Consider the following 24,245-nt stretch of genomic DNA (forward strand, 5'->3'; position numbering starts at 1 on the left):
TCCTTGTCGCCCTGAACCCGCGTTTCCCACGTTGAGCGTCCCCGGCTTCGGTGACCGAACTCGTTATTTTTCGCTTCAATCCTCCGACTCGTGGACTCGTCCACTCAGATTCACGTTTACGAATAAAAACTTTCAAAACTCATCCTAAACTCTTTTCCTGAGAATTATTGAGAGAAAAAAAAAGAGAAAAAATCATTTTCTCTCGTAGTTAATAATTTTTGTCTCAAAAAATAATGGAATTTAGGAAATAACTATTTATAAACAAATAGAAAATACAGCTTTTTATATTGAATAATGTACATAAGCCTGATTTAACCTTGTTGAAAATTGATCGATAGTGTAATACGATTTTTAAACTCGTAATCGGAAATTGAATCGAGATCTTCCAAGTCAAATCTAACAATTCATACTCCAACTTGCGAGTCCTATGATTGAAATTTAATGCCCTATACTTCTTTTTTCTTTAAAATTGATAATCAAAAAAATACATTTTGAGTTTCAAAATCAAGATTAAACCAATGAAAATTTTTCTAAAATAAATTTATGATGATTTTGAGTTTGATATGAAATAGAGGTGGGTCACTTACTCAAATTTGAAACCTATAGTGATTGGTTTGATGTGGGAGTCTTCTTCTTCAATTTTCTTCTTTCTCTATGGAGCTTTCTTCTCGGGGCCTTCTTCACAAACTACTCTCATGTTTTTTCTTCTAGAAGTTGTCTTCAAATGCTCTTGATCATTTTTCACTCTTTGCTTGCACTATTTGAAATGCTAAGCCATGAGTATTTTTTAACACAATAAATATTTTTTCGTTCTCAAAGTTTTTAGAGAGATATCAAAATTGGAAAAATCTAAGGTCATACTGCTAACCTATTACATGCGAAAATCTGAATTTTACGCTTATTTTTTCCTTCTCTTTTTGAGTTGCTAAGTTTGGTTTGACCAAGTTTTCTATTTTAATTTCAAACTCAAAGCGAGTATTTTTTTCTTCGTAAGAGTTTTCTTTCTTTGATTTCACATTACATGAGTTTGCTTAAAGAAAAATATTTCCTTTTTTCTCTAGTTGAATTTCAAGATGTGCTAAGAACAATTGGCTTACATGAGAATTATGTTTTTAGGAAGTTTTTGCTATTATGTTCTACCTCGAAACCTCCCATATGGAAATTTTTTTAAGTTTCCTCAATCATATATATTCATAGAGGAATTACTTGATCTCCTTTTTGAGTCAAACCTGGTCATGTTTTATCCATCTATTAGTCTAAAAAAGCCTTCTTCTTATTTGAAACTATGAAGAGTAATAGTGTGCACCTCCTTTCGTTTTGAAGAATGAAAGTTGCTATTTTTTTATTCACATTCTTTGGTTCTTCAAAGTACTTTCTCCAGTTTATTTGCTTTTTAAATTGCTTCAAAGCAATGCCTATAGACCCAATACTTGCAAAGATAAGCAGTGTGCCTAACATCCAACTTAATTCATGCCCTAAAATGGGTCGGACCTCGTTTAAATTTGATCGATCATTTTTAGCCTGGAGTTCGAATTTTGTCACACGGCTAGGGGTTGTTTTTCTTCTCTCACAATTATTTTATGTAAGATGGGTTTCTTGGAAAAGAAAAAATAGTCTCCCACGGGAAGGGGAGAATTGGAAAAAGAAGTACAAGAAAGAGGTATTTGACAATTAAGAATTCCATGAGTAGTAATAATAAAATTTAATCAAATTTTATGTAACCAAAATATTCAAGTATGGGGGAGAACAAGATAAAGATTACAAGTAAGATGTGAGCAAGAACAAGATGAATCAAAATTTATTTTTCAAACCTCACAAAATTAGAATTTCTTTTTAACCGCACAAATTTCTTGACCAAGATTGCCTGCAAAGTAAAGCTATAAACTCTAATTTACTCTTGGCACTATGTGAACCAAAAAATCTTTGATTGCAATTACGAAGCTTGGTAAAAGGCATCCACTAAAAATTTCTCACAAATATGGTCCAGAGGAGTTATGGTGAGATATATAGATGTTTTAATTTAGTCCTACATTCATATTATTTGACGCTATCGACCAAAACTTTTGTCCAAACCATCACAAAACAAAAAAGATCGAGACAAAGACATAGGGATACATATCTGAGAGATGTATTACTTTTCCTGTCAAAGAGACACAAGAATAGCACAGTTACTTTTTGTTCACTGACTCTGGTTATCATACTAAAGTTTCCTGAGGAGAGCTTTCAAATGGGGCTGAAGGTGGTTCAGATTTGTAGCCATCTGGACCACATAGGACAATTCCCCGTTAACCATCTCAAAAACCCGACTGATCTCCTTTACCTGCAAATAAAGGAAAAGCCAGATCACCCTCGATCCTTCAATATGAAAAAAATTAGAGGTTTTGAATTTTAGGATGGATATGAACATGGTTTGGTTTCTCTAACTACCCAGTTACATGTGTATGGCGTAGATTGTTCAAGAAACAAATTTGATAAGATCTGTTTTGCTAAAGCCAGGAACAAATGCCCCATTATGTCACTTGCACCCAAGAATTGAAACTTTTAATTGACTAATAAAATTACATAGCAAGAAGCAATAAAGAATGCATGCTTCCAGTATATTTTATATGAGGTGTCAACCTTAGGTTATTCTTCTTCGCGAGTCCTTGACTTAAGTTTCCACTAGACACATTAAGTACAGGAGCCGTGTTATTGTTAATGGCATCTCTCTCCTCACCAGCCTGAAATTTCTCACTGATAAATAAACAACAGAATAAAAGACCATTAAAGAGATTGGAAAATTTGGAAATCCATGGAAGAACTTTTAACAAAAATTTTAAGTCATTTCCAGCATGAAGACCAGTAAAGAGATAAAAAAATTGGAACTCCATGTAAGAGCTCTGAAAAAATAAAGTGGGATTGCGTTGCTACAACCGCTATAGAATTCAGTTCCACTGTGCAATTACGAGAAGTTCAATATAGTTTTTCTAGATAAAACAATATCAACAAATGAATGAATCAAAATTAGATCGTTGTACAGGAGATTTTACCTTTGATGCGTTTCCCACTAGTTCACTCTGAAGTTTGACAACTCTGTGTTCAGCATCAAAGGTCCCTTTCTGAAAAATGAAAAGGTGATATTGATCATAACAAAATGAAGGTTTTACAACAGAAATGATGATAAAATAATACACCAACTACCAGCATTGTTCATGAAAATAAGATTTCTGGTAAATTGTCTATTTAAGGCTTCATCCTGTGAAGACTTTCAAACTTCCATGCATCAAGAGGTTTCCAATTTCAGATAATAATTGCCATAACCCTTATATGGTACTGTTATACATCTGTTCTTCTATTCAATCCTAGACCATTTCTTTTTCCTCACCATCAGGAGTATATCTCATAAACGGCCAATTCAATTAATATCGCGTGAAATTAGTTCTTCACAGAAGCATAATCCAATATACATAATTTGATATTTGAGTCTTGTACTAAAAGCAAACTAGCAGTCTTCGAGTACCTGAACCTCCACCAGACCAGTGCTCTGCGCGACTACAACTTCGATCGACCCATCATTTTTCGGCCTCCAGTATCCGCTTTCGGCGTGCATTGGCTCCCCCGAGGCCGATTTCCAAGTCTTGGACGTGTACGCAATCACAGGCTGGTCCACCAAAAATGCTTACAAAAATAAATTACAATAAGAAGGAAATGAATTCAAAGAGGGCAAACTAAGGCAAGAAATCAAGAAACTCGAACCTTTCCAGAATGTGAGAAGGTGATTTCTTCGCCGTACTTGAAATGGTTGATTGTGGGGAAACATCCTTCCCCTTGTCCTCGCCACGTCCCCAGGAGATAAGAGAGAGGAACTATTGCTGGATGCATCGAAGGAGGTAAAGTTACGCCGCTGCCGTCTCCGTCCCTACTCCCGCCACCGCCACCGCCGCCTCCGCCTCCGCCTTCCATGTCACTTCAATCCGTGTCTGCTCTAGTTTCTTCGTCCTCAAAATCTCTTTTCCTACTGTCTCTCTCTCCGTCTACCTAGTGTTGTGTTGGGCACAATGTTCGTTCTCGCTCCGATTAGTCCGCCAATCTTGCCGCCCGGAATTATGCGATCAGACCCGGATCCGTATCCGGTTTATCAGCACTTCCGGTCGGGAAATTAAATTTTAGCGGTCATTCGGGTAATCCGATAACAGGATCTTTTTCGGGCCATTTTGCTGAGCTGGCTTCCCCAAACCGTCGCCACGTGTCACGCAACTGCTTCAGTTCCTGAGCACCCTATCACCCTGCTCGAGCTCGACTGACTGCAGCAATTTCGTGATGCACTGATTTGGAATCTCTGCTTCTTCTATTCTTTTTCGTCCATGGCGCTACAGCTGCGTCTACCGGTTTCGTCGTCCGAAACCCTAGCCCTAATTCGTCACCACCAACGACATTTCTCTCCCTTAAAAATCTCTCTATACCCCTCTCTCCCATTTTCATACCGCTCTTTCATCTCCCTCTGCCGTAGCCGCGGGGTCCGCTGCGTTCCCGCCGGTAAGGAAGAGACTCAAGTGGCAGTCTCCGACGCCGCTGACAGCCTGCAAAATGCTTCTCCGGAGGACCTTGATTACGTTCGACAAATCAAAAGAGTGAGTGCTTTACTCTTTTGTGCTTCTTCCTGATAGAGTTAATTGGTGTACAAGGTGTGACTGCTGCTTCCTTGCTTTGTATAGATTTTGGAGCTTCTTAGAAAGAACAGAGACATGGTCTTCGGAGAGGTACTTCCGGTCATCAGAGTTGACTTTCTTTTAGACCTTAAAACAGGATCATTCTGATGTATGTGATGAATCCTTTTAGTTGAATTTGAAATGTCAAAACCTGGATTCTTTTATATTTTTCTTTTTAATTGGAGTTACGTGCTCCACTGGGTTCTATATAGCGAGTATGTTTTTTAATGCCAGGTTAAGTTAACTATCATGATTGACGATCCAAGAGATGCAGAGCGCAAAAAGCTGCTTGGACTAGAAAATGCTGAGGAAGTGACAAGGGACGATTTAGCTACTGCTTTGGAAGATGTACGTGCTTCTTCTTTGTAAGATGCATAACTTTGGTCTTATACCGTTTTGACTTTCAACCGGTTTACTGTAATGTTCATTTCTGTTGAAAACCATTTGTTTTTGTCAAAAACAGTTGGTGATGCATTCGGAATTCCTTTCTCTTTTGCATTGATTTTGGAAACGTCTTTCTTGTTGAGTTCAATTAGTTAGCCTACCTACATGCTTTATATGTCATGACCTTTCAAGATTAGTCGTTTTCATGCTCCACAATGATGTTGAGGACAAGTGGAGTCCATTTTACTCAATGGAAATTTCTATTTGAGGGGAACCTGTGTCTGCTTCAACTGGAAAGAATTACAGAATTAACTTCAGACTGGCTTTACGGTGCTGGCATTTTTGTATTGCATCAACATTTTCCATCTGTATCTATTGTTGTTATTTTGATTGATCATTTGCTGAGATCAACTCTTTTAGTAGACACAGTGGTTGCCAATAAACTGTTTGCTTCAGTGTAAAATGGAGCACTTGTGCTTGACTTATTTGCATATGTAAAATTCTTTATTTCCGATATGAAAATATACATTCAGAATACGTTTATATATAAGGGAACGAATCCCGTTTAAAGTTACAGATCCGTTCTTGTCGGATCAAGACCAGTTAATCTCGGATCGTAAGACCCGTTAAGTTCGGATCTTCAACACTCCCCCTCAAGTTGGAATATATGTTAATGATACCCAACTTGCCGAGTAATGCCTCAAATTGGGACGAACTCAACGCCTTAGTAAATAAGTCTGCAGTTTGGTCGTTGGTTCGTATGTGGGCTGTCTTAATCATCCCTGCTTGAATCTTTTCACGAACTAAGTGACAATCGATTTCGATGTGCTTGGTTCGCTCATGGAAGACCGGATTTGAAGCGATGTGTAGAGCAGCTTGGTTGTCACAATACAACATGGCTGGTTGAGTATGTGTGATTTTCAAGTCTTTCAAAATGTTTTTCAGCCAAGTAATTTCGCAACATGTAGCAGCCATGGAACGATACTCTGCCTCGGCAGTTGATCGAGCCACCGTTGTTTGTTTCTTTGTTTTCCACGAAATGGGTGATTGTCCAAGAAATATACAATACCCTGTTACTGACCTTCTTGTGTCCCTGCAACGAGCCCAATCTGCATCGCAAAATGCATTTAACTGGAGTGTACCTGTAGAGGATAATAGAATACCCTGCCCTGGAGTTTGTTTCAGGTATCGAAGAACTCTATGTGCTGCCTCAAGGTGTGGTGTACGTGGTTTTTCCATAAATTGGCTTAGAACATGGACAGCATAGACCATATCTGGCCTAGTGATGGTCAAGTAGATCAATCTTCCCACAAGGCGCCTGTATGATGAAGGATCATTTACGAGTTCACCATCGGATTGTGTAAGAGCCAAATTTTGCTCCATTGGGAACCTCGTAGGTTTTGCTCCTAGAAATCCAGCATCTTCTAATATTTCCAATGCATATTTCCTTTGGGAGAGGGTAATCCCCTTTGAAGACCTTGCTACTTCTATACCCAAGAAGTATTTGAGCTGACCAAGATCCTTAAGTTTGAACTGCTTGGATAATAAGTGTTTCACATCTTCAATATGTTGCAGATTGTTACCTGCCAAAATCACATCATCAACGTATACAAGTATTGCTGTAAAACTGCCTTTGTGGGATTGGACGAATAAAGAATAATCTGCCTTTGACTGATGAAACCCAGCAATCTTGAGGGCTGTGGAAAACTTCAAAAACCACTGTCTAGAAGCTTGTTTCAAGCCGTATAGGGACTTGTTAAGTTTGCACACTCGAGTCTCCCCCTTTCGTCCAAAACCAGGTGGTAGTGACATGTAGACATCTTCATCAAGATTACCGTGTAAGAACGCATTGTTAACATCGAGTTGGTGAAGATGCCATCCTTGAATAGCAGAAACACTGAGTAGGACACGGACAGTAACCAGCTTGGCAACTGGGGCGAACGTCTCTTGATAGTCAAGTCCTTCAATCTGGTTGTATCCTTTGGCGACTAGGCGAGCTTTGTAACGCTCAACGGTGCCATCAGATTTGAGCTTGACTTTGTATACCCATTTACATCCAATGGGTTTCTTGCCAGGTGGAAGAGATGTGAGTGTCCATGTCTGGTTAGCCTGGAGAGCTTGAATTTCATCATGCATTGCTTGACACCATTTAGGATCCTTCATGGCCTGTAAGAAACTAGTTGGTTCTAGTGTAATGGTTAATGAAGTGGTAAAAACTTTATGAGATGGGGATAACCGGGCATAAGAAAGAACGTGAGAGAGGTCATAAGGTGTACCTGAGGTGGTGACCACGTTGGAGGCAGAAGATTGTTCAGGTCGTGACGGTAGGGTCGCTTCCACATGAAAATCCTGAAGGAAACTAGGTCGCTTAATGGGCCTGGTAGAGGGGCGACGAGTAGGAGAAGGTACTTGGGGGGAAAAAGTATGATCAACATGGGAAATGTCAAGATTTGGTGACGGAGGAGGTGTGTCAGATAAAGGTATGTCTGGTAGAGGGTCATCATAAATAGCAGACATTATAGGAGGAGGAAACATGAGACCCTTATTTGCAGCGGAAAAATGTTTAAGAGGGAATTCATTTTCAAAGAAGGTAACATCTCGGGAGATAAATACTTTATTGAGTTGGAGATCATAAACCCTATATCCCTTTTGTCCATAAGGGTACCCAAGAAAAATGCAACGGATGGCACGTGCATCAAATTTGGATGGTTTGTGGGCGTGAGAAGAGGCAAAACATAAACATCCAAAAACTCGTAAATGAGAGTAAGTGGGGATAATGTGAAATAACTGTTCATAAGGAGTTTTACCTTGCAAGACTGGGGTAGGTGTCCGATTTATGAGATAAGCAGCTGTTAAAATGGCATCTCCCCAAAATCTTTTAGGAAGGTGTGCTTGAAAAAGTAAGGCTCTAGCCATGTTAAGAAGGTGTCGATGTTTGCGTTCAGCTATCCCGTTTTGTTGTCGGGTGTGAACACAACTGGTTTGGTGGATAATGCCTTTGGACAAGTAGTAAGTGGCAAGAGTGAATTCAGGGCCATTATCACTATGCACAATTTTCACCGTGGAAGCAAATTGGGTTTCTACCATACTAATAAAATTAGTTAGGTGAGTTTGAGTTTCAGACTTGTGACGCATCAAATAAATCCATGTGCATCTAGTAAAGTCATCAACTATAGTAAGGAAATATCGAGCCCCAGAAATCGATGCAACATGGTAACCCCCCCAGATATCAACATGCAATTTTTCAAAAGATGATGTACTAGAAATTGTGCTCAAAGGAAATGACAATCTAGTTTGTTTAGCCAAGGGGCAAACTAGACAATTGTTTGAACTACAAGAATTTTTATGAAAAAATGGAAATGAGACAGATACTTGATGTGATGGATGTCCGAGACGTTGATGCCAAATACCAGATGGAGAATGTATGGAATAACATGATGATGGTTTTGGACGATCAAGGTAGTAGAGACCCTGCTGTTCAGTTCCCATCCCAATCATCTTCCCCGAGCGTAGGTCCTGTATAGCACAAAAATGGGTAAAGAACACGGTGATGCAAAGAGAATGATGAAGAAGTTTGCTGATAGAAATGAGGTTTAATTGGAAAATTGGGACACATAAAACATTGTGAAGAACCAAACTAGAAGAAAAAACGATTTGACCAACATGTGTGACATTAGCATGAGAACCATCTGGTAATTCCACTGTTTTGTTCGTAACAGCTCGCCAAGACTTAAGCAATGTATGACAGCAAACAATATGGTCAGTGGCACCACTATCTAGGATCCATGTGGCTTGCTTATTGGGAGAGGAAAAGTAAAGTGTTTTACCTGAAAGTTCGTCGTGAGTAGAGGAATTACCCACATGATTTGCCAATGATGGCTTGTTATGACTGAGCATTTGTAATATTTGTTGGCATTGTTCCTGAGTAAAAGGAAAGGAGTTGGATATGTTCTTCTTCTCTGTGGGCTTAGTGGATTCTGCAAACTTGAATCTTCGACAGAAATCAACGGTGTGACCCTTCAAATTGCAATAAGTGCATTTCAAATGTGCCCGACAATTTCCAGCATGGTGACCGTCTTTGTGACATTTTGTACAGGTGGAGGAGCCACCTTTCTTGAATGAATTTCTGACAGCGAAAGCTGCTGCCTCAGGTTGAATGATGCTCCGTTTATCAGATACATCTTTTTGTCGTTCATGTCTGAGTACTAGAGAATAAACCTTGCTAATCTTAGGCAAAGGGTCCATTGTCAATATTTGTCCACGTACGGTAGTAAAAGATTCACTTAATCCCATGAGAAACTTGATGATTTTCTGTGTTTCTCGATAGGATAGTTCCTCTTTCATAGAGCCACAACGACAGTGTGAGATAGGACAAATAGAATCTCTTTCATCCCACAATCCTTTGAGTTTTGTAAAATATGAGCTAACAGACATATTATTCTGTATGCAATCATGTATTTCATTCTCAATGTGAAATAATTGGACGCTGTTTACCTGAGAAAAGCGATCGCACAACTCATTCCAAACTGTTTGTGCTCCATCACAATAAAATACGCTTACTGCAATATCTCTAGAGATTGAACTCAATAACCAAGTTTTGACAAGGTTATCACAACGAATCCACTGTTGTAATTCATTGTCGGTATTGTTGTCTGGTCGTTGAAGAGATCCATCAACAAACCCAAATTTGTTTTTGACTGTGAGGGCCATAGTCATGGAACGACGCCATGTGCTGTAATTATCCTCAGTGAGAAGTTGTGAGACGAGAACCAACCCAGGCTGATCTGAATGGTGAAGATACAGTGGGTGATTCAGATTAGTAAAGTTGGATGTCATACTAGTGATATCCTTTGTTAGAAGTTGGTGTGCGCAGACTGGGACTCTGGCTTCGGCTCAGGACTTCGAACTAGACTCCTTAGGTCCAAGTTAACTCGGTAGAAAACTGGTACGGCTCAGTATGTCGGCTCGGCTCGGCTCGGCTCAATATATTGGCTTAGATAATATTAGCTCGGCTCGGTATATCGGCTCGGCTCAGTATATCGGCTTAGATAATATTAGCTCGGCTCAGTATAGTGGCTCGGTTTGGCTCGGCTCGGCTCAAACTTTGGCTCGGACCATAAAGCGTTGATTTAATTCAACGCGTAAATATTTCTTTCTCGTCTCTGTCTCTGCCGACAGAGAGCGACGAAAATTAAACTGGCCGGAACGGAAGGCGGGATGGCGCAAAACGTCGGAGCACGGTTTGCGAGCGTCGTCTGCGGCAGAGGAAGGCCGGAAGGCGATGGCGGGGACGGCGCAGTGGCCGGATCTGGGAGACCTTTGGTGGACAATAAAAGAACTCCTGTTGCGTCTTTTAACGATCGGCGCAGGTTTATCTCCGTCCGTCGAACGAGGATTCGGACCTCGACGGAAACGTCGCCGGAATCGGAAGCGGCAACGAGACAGACGGGAAGAAAAAAATAGAAAGAGCGATCTCAAGATCGTCGCTCTGATACCATGTAAAATTCTTTATTTCCGATATGAAAATATACATTCAGAATACGTTTACATATAAGGGAACGAATCCCGTTTAAAGTTACAGATCCGTTCTTGTCGGATCAAGACCAGTTAATCTCGGATCGTAAGACCCGTTAAGTTCGGATCTTCAACAGCATAAGAATCCTTTCTTGCTGATCGGTCAACATTATAGACCCATAAATGCAGCATTGGATGCTTTCAGGTTCCGTTGTTTTATCCATTTTTTTTTTTTTTTTGTGTCCTTGGCCATAATCTTTCAAGTTGGCCATAATCTTCACGAGGGGAACAGTAATGAGCTCAGAGACAAGACTATGTACAGGAGGTGGAGGTTGGTAGGCAAGGTTTTTTATGCCACTGTGACTAGACCTGATATGGCTTTTGCAATGAGTGTAGTTTCCCAATTTATGGAGCACCTGAGAAAGACTCACCTATAAGCTGCATTGAGATTATTGTGATATTTGAAGGTTGCATCAAGAAAGGGTTGTTATATGAGTCACGTCTTGCAAATTGTAGGATATTCTAATGTTGAGTATGCTAGTTCTAAATTGGATAAAAAATCTACTTCGGGATACTATATTTTTTATGGAGGCAATTTAGTAAGTTAGAAAAGCAAAAAGCAAGCTGTAATTGCCTGTCCAATGAAGTTGTGTATAGAACAATGACTCATATAATTAATGAGTTTTTGTGGGTGAAATTTGTGTTACAAGAATTGGGTTTCCTGATTAAAGAGGCTATGACTATATAATGTGACAATCAGGTCATCATATTCATTGCAAATAATCTTGTACTTCATGTAAGGACTAAACACGTGGAAGTAGATTGTAATTGTATCGGAGATGTTGTCATGAGTAGAGCTGTGGTTACTCCCTATGCCAAGTCTACTGATCAACTCGGTGATGTGTTTTAGAAGGCTCTAGGAAAATGAGATCATGAATTTTTCTGTAACAAGCAAAGGCGGAGAGTGTTAAAATTGTAAGTGTCAAGGGTATTTTGGGTATTTTATATGGTTTTACCCTCTAGGGTTAGTAGAGTATTCATCTATTTACGACATACATTGGGTTCAATTTTCAGGTTTATGTGATGTATATGTTAGGAGATATAAGTAATTGAGTCTAGAGGGGCCTCTGTGTCATTGTACTAATTTTTCACTTAAGTGACCTATTTAATAAAGAGGGAGGTCGAATTTTGACCTCTGAGAAGAGTGCCGCACACTGCAGCAATTCTGAATTCTCTTCTGCCTTTTCTCTCTTTCCACTTTCTTCTCTATTCTATCTCTTTCGCTCAATTTTACATTCAGTAATTTTGCTATGTTTCCCGCTTCTTCATCTTTGAGAGCTCTTCTAATTGAAAACAACTATCTCAGATTCTTTTTTTTTTTAAATGTTGATAATTGCCTTTTTTGAGCAATTGTGGCTTTGAACTGTGTTGTTCAAAGCCAGAACAAAATGCAAAAACTGTAGTCAATACTGAGCTAGGACATGGCTTCATTCTGATGTGAACTTGTCCTTGTTATAGTTACGGTGTGCAGTATTAAGGGTTAAAGTGGCATAAGGAATCATGGGATTAAGTCAATGGTTGTGGTCTCACAAACACTCAATAAATTGAGTGAAAAGGACATCTATGGCTGGTTAGTTTTATATCTGTAGCTGTAAGGCAAAAGAAGAAAAATAAAGCAGCATTGAAACAAGAACAATGCACAACAGTAAAAGATCTCTGTTCCTACTTTTTTATCTTTTGTTCACATTCTATTTGGAAATGACTAAGGTTTTCCCTTAACAAAAAAAAAAAGAAAAAGTTGACTGTCTGAGCAGATTGGTATTTCGAAGTTCCTTGGGGTATTTCTATATCATCTGTCAGCAACACTAATTACATTACTTTGCTCTTGTAGGTTCATGAAGGCAGAATTCCTGAAAACCGTGTTGCTCTTAGATTGCTAGCTGAGGAAATGACCGGTTGGCCCAATCTTGAGGTATTATCAATATCTTCTATCCTTTTTCAAGGGCAGCTACAAAAAACTCTACTAAGTTGAAGGTTGCTTTTATTATTCTGATTAGGTTTTGTATTGCATGCATCGTTGTCAAAGTTAGTCCTCTGAAGTGATGGTAAATTGATTTTTTTTTCTGTAGCAGTGTTGAGCTACAAACACAATGCCTGGTTGTAACCTTCTAGGCTGTCCTGAAATATCTAAATTTACGTACTTAGTTCTAAACCACTTTGCTCAGTCCACCTGGTCATGTACTTTCTCTGTTATAATACTTTCTGCTGTGTTTTAAAAAAAACTTATTTAATTAGATATGTAACAATTAACATCCAAATGTTTCTAACCTAAATCTGAGGAAATGAATTATAATTTTAAGTTCTATGAAATGGTATTAAAGACATTAACAGAGGTCATAATTCCAGGCGTGCCAGAATCGTGAATGATATCACTATAACGAATGTGGACTCTGTAAAATGTTTGATAATGAAATTGAAATGCAGTGAGCTTATTTGGAAGAGATAGCTGTGGCCTGAAATCTAACATTCTACTTTATCAATGCCCAGCTCCTGTTCTTGACAGTCACCTTCCAATTCTTCCTGTGAAAAAAGTTTAAACTTGAGAGGTGTAGAGACAGAAATAGATAGAGAAGAAGAGGAGAATGGAGAGGAGGAGTTCTGAAGTCAGACTCTCTTTGGGGTCGTGCTCAACCCCCAGCCTCTTTTTAATAAGTAAAAATAGTATAATTACAGAAATACCCCTATACACTTAAATATCACTTAAACCTTATATCTCCCAATATTATACATTCTCAATTTACATGAAAATATTGTTAACACAAGACCGGTCTTGCTTCTAGCCACCTCAATGCCTAGAAAATATTTTAAAGACCCTAAATCTTTAATCTGAAAATGTTTTGCTAGATTCGTCGTTACCTCCTCAATGCCGACCGCATCACTATCAGATACTATAATGTTATCCACATACACTAGCAATACCACAATACTAGATTACCTCATCATAACAAAGAGTGAATGGTCAAAATGATTTCTAGAAAAACCAATAGATCTGACCACCTGAATAAATTTCTCAAACCATGCTTGAGGGCTTTGTTTAACACCATATATGGCTTTCTTGAGCTTGTATACCATACCACTTCCCCCCTAAGCAACATACCCAAGAGGTTGTTCCTTATATACATTCTCATCAAAATCACCATATAAAAAGGCATTTTTGGTGTCAAGCTCATATAGTGGCTATCCCTGGTTGACTGCTATAGATATCAAAATCCGGACTGAAAATAATAATCGGGCAACAGGTGAGAGGGTTTCAAAGACATTATTTTAGCTACCAATTGAGCCTTGTATCTTTCAACCATCTGCCTTATACTTCATAGTATAACCCATCTACATCCAACCACCATAGCTCTGAGGGGCAAGTCACACAACAACTAGGTACCTTTGTCCAGTAGTGCCAGCATCTCAATATCCATAGCTTTCTTCCACTGAGGAGAAGAAAGGTATCCTGCACTGAAGAAGGAACGATGCAAGTAGACATTGACAAGATGTATTGTTCGTATCAGTCAGATAAGGAATAAGGGAAACAAAGTTAGAGAGAGGATAACAAGTACCTTTCCGAACTCCTTTTTGTAGAGCAATAGGAAGGTGTAGATTACTAACCTCTAGATTAGCAGACAAAGAGGGTTCATGGTCCGATGTGAAAGAGGGAACTGTCTTCTATTGAGCCCCATGCCATCTGTGGCACACTTGTAATGGTTTCTCTACAGGAGCATTAATGGATGAAATAGGACCCTATTTCACAAGAGTGGGTACAACAACCTCGAGACCTATAGTAACTGGAGACATCTCTATAATGGATCGAGAAAATAACGGAGTATCTTCAAAACATGTCACATTAGCAGATACAAATGTCTTTTTAGTTGAAGGACAAAAACATTCATATCCCTTCTGTGTACGTGAATAACCCAAGAAAACACATTTTACTTCACAAGGAGACAATTTGTCCCTGGAAGCACCAAATACATGTGCAAAACATACACATCCAAATGCATGAGGACCCAAGAGAAACAATGTGACCGATGACATTAACATCTCTATAGGAATTTTCCCATCTAGAACCAATGAGGGCATCCTGTTAATCAAGAAGCAGGCAGTGAGAACACCATCCTTCTAATACGATTTATGAACAATCATTTGTAAGAGCAAGGTACGTGTCACTTATAAGAGATGATGATATTTACTCTTAGCAATACCATTTTGTTGTGGAGTAAAGACACAAGATAGTTGATGTATAATTCTATAACTCTGACAAAAGGAATCAAATTTTTTTTTCATAAATTCCAAGACATTATCAGTGCACATTGCACAGAGAGAAGTATCAAACTGATTTTTAATTTCATTATAATTTTTTTGAACATATTAAATACTTCAAATTTCTCCCATGAGAGATACACCCAAGTACAACGATTATATCATCATCTAAGAATGAAAGGAAATACTTGTAACCAAAAATACTAGGGATTGGGCATGACTCCTAGACATAAATGAACTACATCAAATGAGCGACTACTTCTGAATTGATTGAAGGAAATGATGTCCGATGGTGCTTGCCCAACTGATAAGAATCAGGGTAAAAGGAAAGACTAGATAGAAATGTAGGAAAGAGTTGAATCAACTTCACGGAAGAAAGATGACCTAATTGTTGATGTCATTGTAGAGGCGAAATTGTTGAGTGCAACGCTTGTAATTTATCTCGTCAATGGTTCTCTACATAGTATAATTAGCTTCTGTCATGTGTGGAATCAATCGTCCTCCTCGTCGTGAGATCCTGAAACACAGTAATTCATAGGTTTCACTAGTTGACTAATTGACAAAAAATTTGAGGAAAATTTAGGAATAAACAACACAGACTGAGGCGACATGAGCTCAGAAGCGATTAACCTTGAACAACTACAATGGATCCATCAGTCAAAGTAAATAGCATCTGATTCCTTTAAATCAGAAAACAAAGAGGACATACCTCACATATGAATAGTAGCACTTGAGTCAAGAACCCAAGTGGAAGATCTGTACATGAAGGGCAGATATACCTAAATTAGCCTGAATGGTCTGAGCCATAGATCCTGAAGATGAGGCAGCAATCAACTAAGCCATACGCTGGACTAGCTATTACATTTCATCATATGACTCTGGTACAACATTCGCTATAGGCCCATTGGATGCTTTTGCACTCTCATGAATGAGAGAATTAGGCCATGTAGGCTTACCAAACATGGTCCAACTTTTTTTAGAGAAGTGGTTGGAGTGATCACAGTGAATGCATTTCCAGTCGGGTCTACTATTACCCTTGCCTCTGGCTTTACCTCTACTGTGATTATCTCTTCCTCTACCTCTAGAACTACCTCTTCATCCATTAGATGATTCGAATGGACCCTGAGTATTCTGTGGAAATATAATAAAAGTAGGAACATCTTTACTCCTCTGAGATATAATAGCTGATTCTGCATGCAAACTCTACTAAAGGTGGTGGATAAAGATTGAACATCCTCAGACACTAAAAGATGTGCCCTAACTGAGTCAAATTCTAGCCCCAAACCTGACAGAAATTCGCTATGTGAGCCTATTCATGCTGTTTTCTAGATTCCTTTTTATCAGGAGTAAAATGATGTTTACCTCCTGCAATACACCAACAAGCTCAGCTTATTATTCTGTAACAGACCTCTGACATCTTTGGAGGCTAAACAATCATATACTTGTGACAGATTGCTCTCCTGAGTGTACCTATACATTCTAAAGGTACCCACATCTTCTTAGCAGTGTCACAGTTCATAATCTGATTCCTTCACTTGGAATCAATGTTGTTGATCATCTAGGTCAATACCTGACTGTCTTTAGCTTCCTAGACATCATTTAGAGGAACAGGGGGATCTTTCTTAATGAACTTAGATTTTCTCTTAACCTTAAGATATATTCTCACTGACTTGGACCAACTTAGGTGATTTTGACAGTCTCTCAGATGTAATCAAAATTGCATATTTATCCTCTGAACTTCCTGTTTCCTTAGAAGGTGTGATAACTTCACCAGAATCTGCCATCAGACTAACAGCAGTAATTCAATCAACCCTAATTTCACTTCCAAATCAAGTACACGATGTGGAGCTAGGTGGCCTTAAGATATATCCTCACCGACTTGGAACAACTTAGGTAATTTTGACAGTCTCTCAGATGTAATCAAAATTGCATCTTTGTCCTTTGAACTTCCGATTTCCTTAGAAGGGGTGATAACCTCACCAGAATCAGCCATCAGACTAACTGCAGTAATTCAATCAACCCTAATTTCACTTCCAAATCAAGTACACGATGTGGAGCTAGGTGGCGCCCCACTTTGAAAATTAGGGTTTGGGCAAAATTCTATGGTGCACAAACCACAACACTTTAATAATCCACAGTATACAATCAGAATGACTTGAACCGCAATAAATACCCAAGAATTGGGGCTGAACCGCAAGTACTCACAGTGCAGAAACAGCCAATTTCAACTCAATAAACCCTCGTAGATTAGTAATTAAACTCTGAACCGCTTAATCAGCAATAGAAGATATTAACCCTAGGGTTATGGTAAAGGAACACAAAAGGTTAGATTTTTACCAACCAGACAATCTCAAATTTTGAAAAACTCCCTTTTGTGAGGTTGCTGGCTTCAATGGAGAGAGTCAAAGAAGGGTTTCTAACAAAGATTTGTAGCTCTCATACCATGAAAAAGTATGAACTTGAGAGCTGTAGAGAAAGAAATAGAGAGTGAAGAAGAGGAGAATGGATAAAAGGAAAAGAGTTCTGAAGTCAGACTCTTGTTCCGGGTTGTGCTTGACCCCCCAAACTCTTTTTATTAAATGAAAAATAGTATAATCACAGAAATACCCCTATACACTTAAATATCACTTAAACCCTTATATCTTCCAATATACCTACTCAATTTACATAAAAATAAAACTATGGACATCTAAATATGTAGTAGCATATAAGATAAACTCTAGGCAACAGCAAAGGTAAAATGGCTAAACTACTCTTCAATAGATTTTCTAACATCCTGAATGGCTAAGTCAACTGGAACTAACATGCATTTTCTCTTTATATTGGAACTTTTGGTATGATCATTGTAAATGGTTCAACAAATTGCAAGTGTATAGCAGGTCATAAATCTTGGATTTGCATGAATGCAATTTCGTTTTGGGATGTTGTAGTAGTAACGTCTAGGAACATTTGAATGGGGTATAGTCCATATATTTGAGTGGTTCACACTGATAAAGCTGCCGCTCAATCCTAAAGCTTTCTTCTTTTTTGTTCTTCTATCAAGTCTTTTTGTTTTCTGAAATGTGGTGTATAAACTATTAAAAGATAAGAGTAAAGTACAAACAAACCTAACTAGGCAGGTCTTCCTCCACAACAAGGTGTTGGAGCGAAATACCCATCTTAGCTCTGCCAAATGATTGGCAGAACGAGGAATGTGCTTCTAATTACAATTTAAAGAAGAAATTAAGTTACAAATCTTTGAATACATATCCCCATGACGCCATGGAGGTTTGATAGACTTTGCACACCAGTCAATGACCGTCTTTGAGTCCCCTTCGATGCAGAGGGGGCCCATGAGCTGGCTTGTAAATACTTGAATTTCGTTAAGCAATCCAGAGAGTTCTGCTATGGTGGAGTCGGAGACTCCAAGTGGCCCCACGAAGGAGAAGAGGAGATAGCCGTTTGTATCGTGGATAACTCCTCCATAGCCCGCAGGACCCAAGGGCGGGAAGGCTGAGACAGCCCAACAACCAGCTGCCAATTTCCTCTGAGATTGGAGTTGCTAAAACTTCTGAATTCCTTTTGGGTCAATAGCCAGATTGTTACATGGCCCGTAATGTTATCAATCAATATTTCAAAGGGGGAAGATTTAGAATTGAATTTTTCTCTTGTTTCTTCCTTCCATAATCCCCATAGGACATGCCCTATGCAATATGAGACAAACATCTTTCCAAGCTCTGGGAGACTAGCACTGGTGATTGAGAGGATAGTGGATGACGGATTTTGTGAGGCGCACTATTGAACCCAATTTTATTTAAAAGGGTGGTCCAGATAGTATGGGCATAATGGCAAGATAAGAGTATATGATTGGTAGTTACTGGAGCATTTTGGCAAAAAGGACAAGAGGGATCTTGGATGGTGGTTCCACGCTGAATTAAAGAACCCGAGGTGAGGATTTTATTTCTACAGGCGCTCCAGATAATTTTTTTTGCACGTGGCGGGGCAAGTAGGTTCCAGGTGGAGGCCGCAGGGTGATTGGACTGATTTGAATTGGGGTTACAGAGGAAGTTGTAAGCTGAAACAGTTGAGAAGATACCTTTTGTACAAGGGATCCAGATCAATGTATCAGGGTTAATCCGGGGTTTAGCTGTGGAGATGCTGGAGAGGAGATTAGATACTAGAATGGCTTCAAAATCCGAGAGAGCTCTTCGAAGGTTCAAATTCCAGCCCTCGGTTTCAGACCATAGATCTGAGATAGAGGCATCAACATTTCTTGCCAGGATTGAGATAGACTCATTGCTAATGTTGAGGTTGGAACAACCAATCCACCAATTGAACCAAAATTTTGTGGAGGTCCCATTATTGATGTAGCATTTAACAACTTTCTTGAAATCAAGAAGTAGCATCGTTATTTTTTTCCAAACAGGGGATAGTCAATAGTGTCTTCCCTCCTCAATCCACCAACCCAAATGTTTGTTGGCTTTGGCGGCTACTAAATTTCTTCAAATCAGATCAGGGAAGAGATTGAATTTCCAGATCCATTTTAGGATGAGAGTAGAATTCGTAGTGGCTGTATCTCGGATACCAAGTCTGCCAAGGTGTTTAGGTTTGCAAATCTCTTCCCATTTCACCAAGTGAAACTTTTTTTCACCATTTGGTCCTCTCCATAGAAATCTTCTTTTGATGAGATCGATTATGTCTCTAGCACATTGATAGAAAGTATCCAAGGATTCCATGAGGGAAGGATTTTATGAGTACCAATTTACCTGCTTTAGAGAGAAATTTTCCTCTCCAAGAAACTAAGTGATCCTCCCATCGCTCAATAACAGGGTGCCAGGAGCATTTGGAGGGTAATCCAGGGGTAAAGCCCAAATAAGTGCATGGAAAGAGTTTTATCAAGTCTTACAATTTGATTTTATTTTAAAATAAATGTTTAAAACACAAATCCCATAAATAATCTAGAAATCCTTAATAAGTTCCCAAAAACTTCTCATTCGTCCTCCTATGACCATTGCAAAACATGGATAATTGGTGCTGAACCTATAAAATCTGAGTGTATGAAGAATCTCCAAAAAACTTTCTGCCTGCTCCAAATTGTGGATGACTTGTCCTAAGCCTGCCTATTAATTTTTTTTTTTTTTAAAAAAACTCCTACACTTTGTCCCATGGAAGCCTCATTTTCTATTAATCTCTCTAAAACTCTTTAACTTCTCATGTTTTTATTCCATGGGGAGTTTATTATCTATTCAACTCCTAATCACTAGGCCCAGACAAATTCACCATCACAAAAATTTATTTAAAAAAAAAGAAAAAATGCTGAGAAATCCATGAGTCATGGCCTTCTTTTTACTTGAGAGCCTGCAATTAACTCCATTTCTTTGGAAGGGTTTCAGAATAATCGTGTTTTTCCAACTTTTTCAGCATACTAGGCAAATTTTTGAGTAAGATGCTTATTAGATACTTTATGACATGGTATGATCTAAGAGGACAATATACTATAAGGCTAGCATGATGTGATAGTGTCCTAGTAGGGCCGACACGGAGGATTTTTTTTTTTTTTTGAAATAATGTTGAATTTTATTATTAGGCAGCTCAAACGAGCATATTACAAGGGGGGAAGCCTCCCCAAACAATGAGAGATCGCCGGGAGGTTCCGAATTTTGCCAATTTATTGATATGGAGGATTTAAGTGCTTCTTGCATTAAGTATTTTTTTTTTATATTCAATATCTTGTAATACAACAAAAGAAAAAAAAAAGAAAACAAAAAGAGTTTAAATTCAACAAACAAAAACAAAAAGTAAGGTCTCTTGTTTATTTATATTTTGCACCATACAGTGTATTACCCTATTATTGTTCTCGTTTTTGTCTTTTTTTTTTTTTTGGTTTTAAAACAGAGGTCTTTTAGGAGAAAAATGAAATGAGTAATACACGAAAGGAGTAAATCAAAGATGGAAAGGTTGCGGCTCTTTGGCTGAGTATATCATTTTGTTGAACAGGTTGAAGCACCAAAAAAGAAACCCACCAAATCTCTATATGCACGAGCCACAGACACTGGAATTGATCCTGCAGAGGCTGCAAGGAGACTTAACCTTGACTGGGATACTGCTGCTGAAATTGAGGGGAATGGAGACGATGATGATATGGATGTTCCTCCAGTACTGGTATTTATGCTCTCTGCCCTTGTATCTCATACTGTGAGGATGGGATGATGGCCGTTATGAAGGCACTGATTCGATTTGAATTTGATTCCGCTGAGTCTGAGTTGAAGAGAAAACTGTGCAGGGATATGGAGCGCTCTACTTGGTCACAGCTTTGCCAGTTATCATCGGAATATCGGTGGTGTTGATTCTGTTCTATAATTCGCTTCAGTAGAGGAATTTCCCTCATCTCTCCAATACGTTCTTTAATTACGGTGTCCTTTCCTGCCCTCAAGCTTTGTTTGTATATTAAATGGGTGGAACGACTTCATTCATTAAGATAGGTTTGAAATGCTCTTGCCAAATATGAACATGCAAAGCATGATTTTGAGTTATGCCTACACGTTTTTCTCTATTTATTTCTTCTACGCGTTTTGAGCTCCCACCTTCCGGTCGGAGAAGATGAGATCTACACGAAGGAAGTTTCAGATGATTGCGAGGTTTAGCTAACCCACATCTTCTCCAGGCCAGATGACGCACCCTGCAACAGCAAAAGGAGAAGCTGATATCTATCGATCCCATATCGTTGAAACAACCACCGTATAGGGTTGAACATGCTTTCTCCTCCTTCCCTCCAATCAACCTGCCTCCCCAAAGCTCATGTACATAAGCGCCAGCCTTCCCTGGTCGGCCGCCTCATCTCCTCGGACGCTCTCATCGCTGATGAAGAAATTAAAGAAATGGAGAAACCAGAGTCCTCCGTCTCCTCCTCCCGTCGCTTCCCTGGTTCACCAACAGTCGGTTGCTCTCTCTCGTCTGAAGCAAGTCCTGTGGCGAGGACAGAGATTGTCGTCCGTCAGTTGAATTCGATTTCGTGGTTCAGAATATCAACAATCACTGTGATCGGGAGAAGTACACAGAAAACACGATCGATAACCGTGAAATGCAAGGCGAGGACTACATGCCGAGGGTGCGCTCCGCCTGTTCTTGCCGAATTTCACGAGGAGCGCAAAGCAGGTGAAACCCACGAGAGAAGAAAGCGAGTATGGAGGGGATGCGATATCGAAAACCGTTTCGATAGAGAAGTGCGAATTCGAGTCCTGGGAATCTTCAGCGATGGTAAAGAACAGAGAAAGAGACGACAGCATGAACCTGTACTTCGATTTGCCGCTGGAGTTGATAAGGAGTGGTGGCAACGAGACAAATTCGCCAGTGCGTTCTGAAGAAGAACACTTGGAGGAGGTCCCGTGAAGCGTCCAATCGCCATGTCCGGTTTTCTGCTTGGACCTGGCATTTTCCTAATACAAAGAAAATAGATCCCTTATTATTATACTTTTTTTTTTTTTTGGTAAGAAGGGGACAGAGGGAAAGAGAAAGAAAGGAGGGAGAGCCATTACTCGTATGGAGAAGAAAACAAAGAAAAAAACAAGTTATTTCGGTTTCATGTGTTTTTTTATATGTCCACTCCAACTCCTTAAATAGGGATTATAATTCTTAACCCCAATCTTTGCCCATTATTCATTTTAGACTAATCTACCTTTGAACTATCTATCTAATACCCCTTAACCCACTCACACCCCAATTTTCCATTTACCCTTAGGTTGACTTACATCATCCCAAATCCATGTCAAAACCTAGAGGTCCAAAACTTACCACTATGAGTAACGGACCAACCAAAATTTTTAAGTGGAGGAAAGGCATAGTGCTGAGAGGAAGTAAGAACGTTCTATCTGAAAAACAACAGAGAAATATGAATATATAAAGATAAGTATAAGAAGATGCATTATTCCAAGCTATACTAAAACCCTTTAATACAAAGGAAAACCGTGTTCATTTAAAGGTGGCACAAGAGGCAAAGAGAGAGAAATCACCCATATAAAACCATGCAAGGGTGATGTCCACCTCATCCACTCAAAAAATGACGTCCCCATGCATGGTTCTAGAGAATTAATCCTTTTAATCTCTCACATGTGGGTCCCACTATATCCAACTCAAGGATCTTCTACAAATCATGAACCAATCAATCAATGAGACAAATTATCTCAAATTACTCAATCAAAGAAAGAAGATCAAAGTGAACAAGGAAAACAAGATTAATAATCAAAGGAAGAAGAAATGAATGATTGAACTCTATTTTGAATTGATTCTTGTAATTATGTAAAGACACTTAGGTTACAACTTGTAAGAGGAATTCCTTGTGATTTATATCTCCTTGAAGGTTTTTTTGAAAACTCATATAAACACTTGTAATTCTTCAACAATTCATTCAATACACATAAAAAATTCGTCCCTTGGCTCTCTCTCTCTTGGGTTTTGATCTTGAATGTCTTGAAACTCTTTGTTATGGTCTTGGGTTAAGTACATATGTTTTTCGCTCCTAACAAGTCGGTCTTTTGGGTAATATTGGCTAGGTGCTTAACATTTGGTATCAGAGCAGGCGCTACGTTGCGAGTTCGAATTCCCACGGCATGAGTCCTAAGCAAAGGGGGTGACCTAGCAGAAACTAGAGTGGGCCATCGCTAGAGTAGGCCGTCGCTAGCGTGTGGCCGCCGCTAGAGTGTGGCCTTGGCTCTCTCTCTCTCTCTTGGGTTTTGGTCTTGAATGTCTTGAAGCTCTCTCATTCTTGCACTCATTCAATCACCCATTCATGGAGGCTTAAATTTTCTCAATCCTGAGGAGGGTGATCTCATTCAAAAAAAGTAGGTACTCTTCCATTAATTCCATATCATATTCTTATATTATCATCTTTTTCATAAATATTGTCACTAAATTCTTCTTTTTTTCTTCTTGAATTCATCTTCTTCTTAGCACTTCAGTCAATTGTCATAGTTTTCTTACTTCCATCTCTTATTATAATCATCATGAGTACCAATGCTATCTCAATACATTCAAATCTGTCTCTCATGTCAATTACATCTATTGTGACACTCATTTCAATTAAATTCTCCTCCAACAACTATGTGTCATGGAGAAGTCAATGGATTCTGGTTTTGAAATCTCAACGCATCATGGGATTCATTGATGGATCTTTTACGTCACCATCACAATTTGCTAGGGATAATTCATCTATGATAAATCCATCATTTGAAGAATGATAGGTTAGAGACTAATTACTCATTAGTTGGTTCAGTGCTACAATAACTGAAGAAGCTCTTTGCCATTTGGTTGGACTCAAGACCGCAAGGCATGAATGGCAAAAATGTGAAATCATTTTTGCAAATCACTCAAAGG

General features: G+C 39.0%; 2 protein-coding genes across 2 annotated transcripts; one reads left to right on the plus strand and one right to left on the minus strand.

Moving 5' to 3' along the window:
- Positions 1–1,966: 1,966 nt before the first annotated feature.
- LOC137953929 (peroxynitrite isomerase Rv2717c) lies at positions 1,967–3,967 on the minus strand. The gene is made up of 4 exons (XM_068801489.1): positions 3,736–3,967; positions 3,500–3,640; positions 3,030–3,098; positions 1,967–2,320 (listed from the first exon to the last, which is right to left on the minus strand). Exons 1-4 carry the CDS (start codon positions 3,940–3,942, stop codon positions 2,201–2,203), a joined length of 537 nt encoding a protein of 178 aa, XP_068657590.1. The 5' UTR covers positions 3,943–3,967; the 3' UTR covers positions 1,967–2,200.
- A 340-nt stretch (positions 3,968–4,307) lies between these two features.
- LOC137953603 (ycf3-interacting protein 1, chloroplastic-like) lies at positions 4,308–21,441 on the plus strand. The gene is made up of 6 exons (XM_068801041.1): positions 4,308–4,610; positions 4,695–4,739; positions 4,923–5,036; positions 12,478–12,558; positions 20,874–21,038; positions 21,160–21,441. The coding sequence occupies exons 1-6, from the start codon at positions 4,344–4,346 to the stop codon at positions 21,247–21,249; spliced, it is 762 nt and encodes a 253-aa protein (XP_068657142.1). The 5' UTR covers positions 4,308–4,343; the 3' UTR covers positions 21,250–21,441.
- Positions 21,442–24,245: the final 2,804 nt, after the last annotated feature.

The sequence above is a fragment of the Aristolochia californica genome, unplaced genomic scaffold, assembly GCF_029961685.1.
Source record: "Aristolochia californica isolate CCGP_79_NKW_82.1479 unplaced genomic scaffold, dmAriCali1.0.hap1 SCAF_16, whole genome shotgun sequence".
Lineage (NCBI taxonomy): Eukaryota > Viridiplantae > Streptophyta > Magnoliopsida > Piperales > Aristolochiaceae > Aristolochia > Aristolochia californica.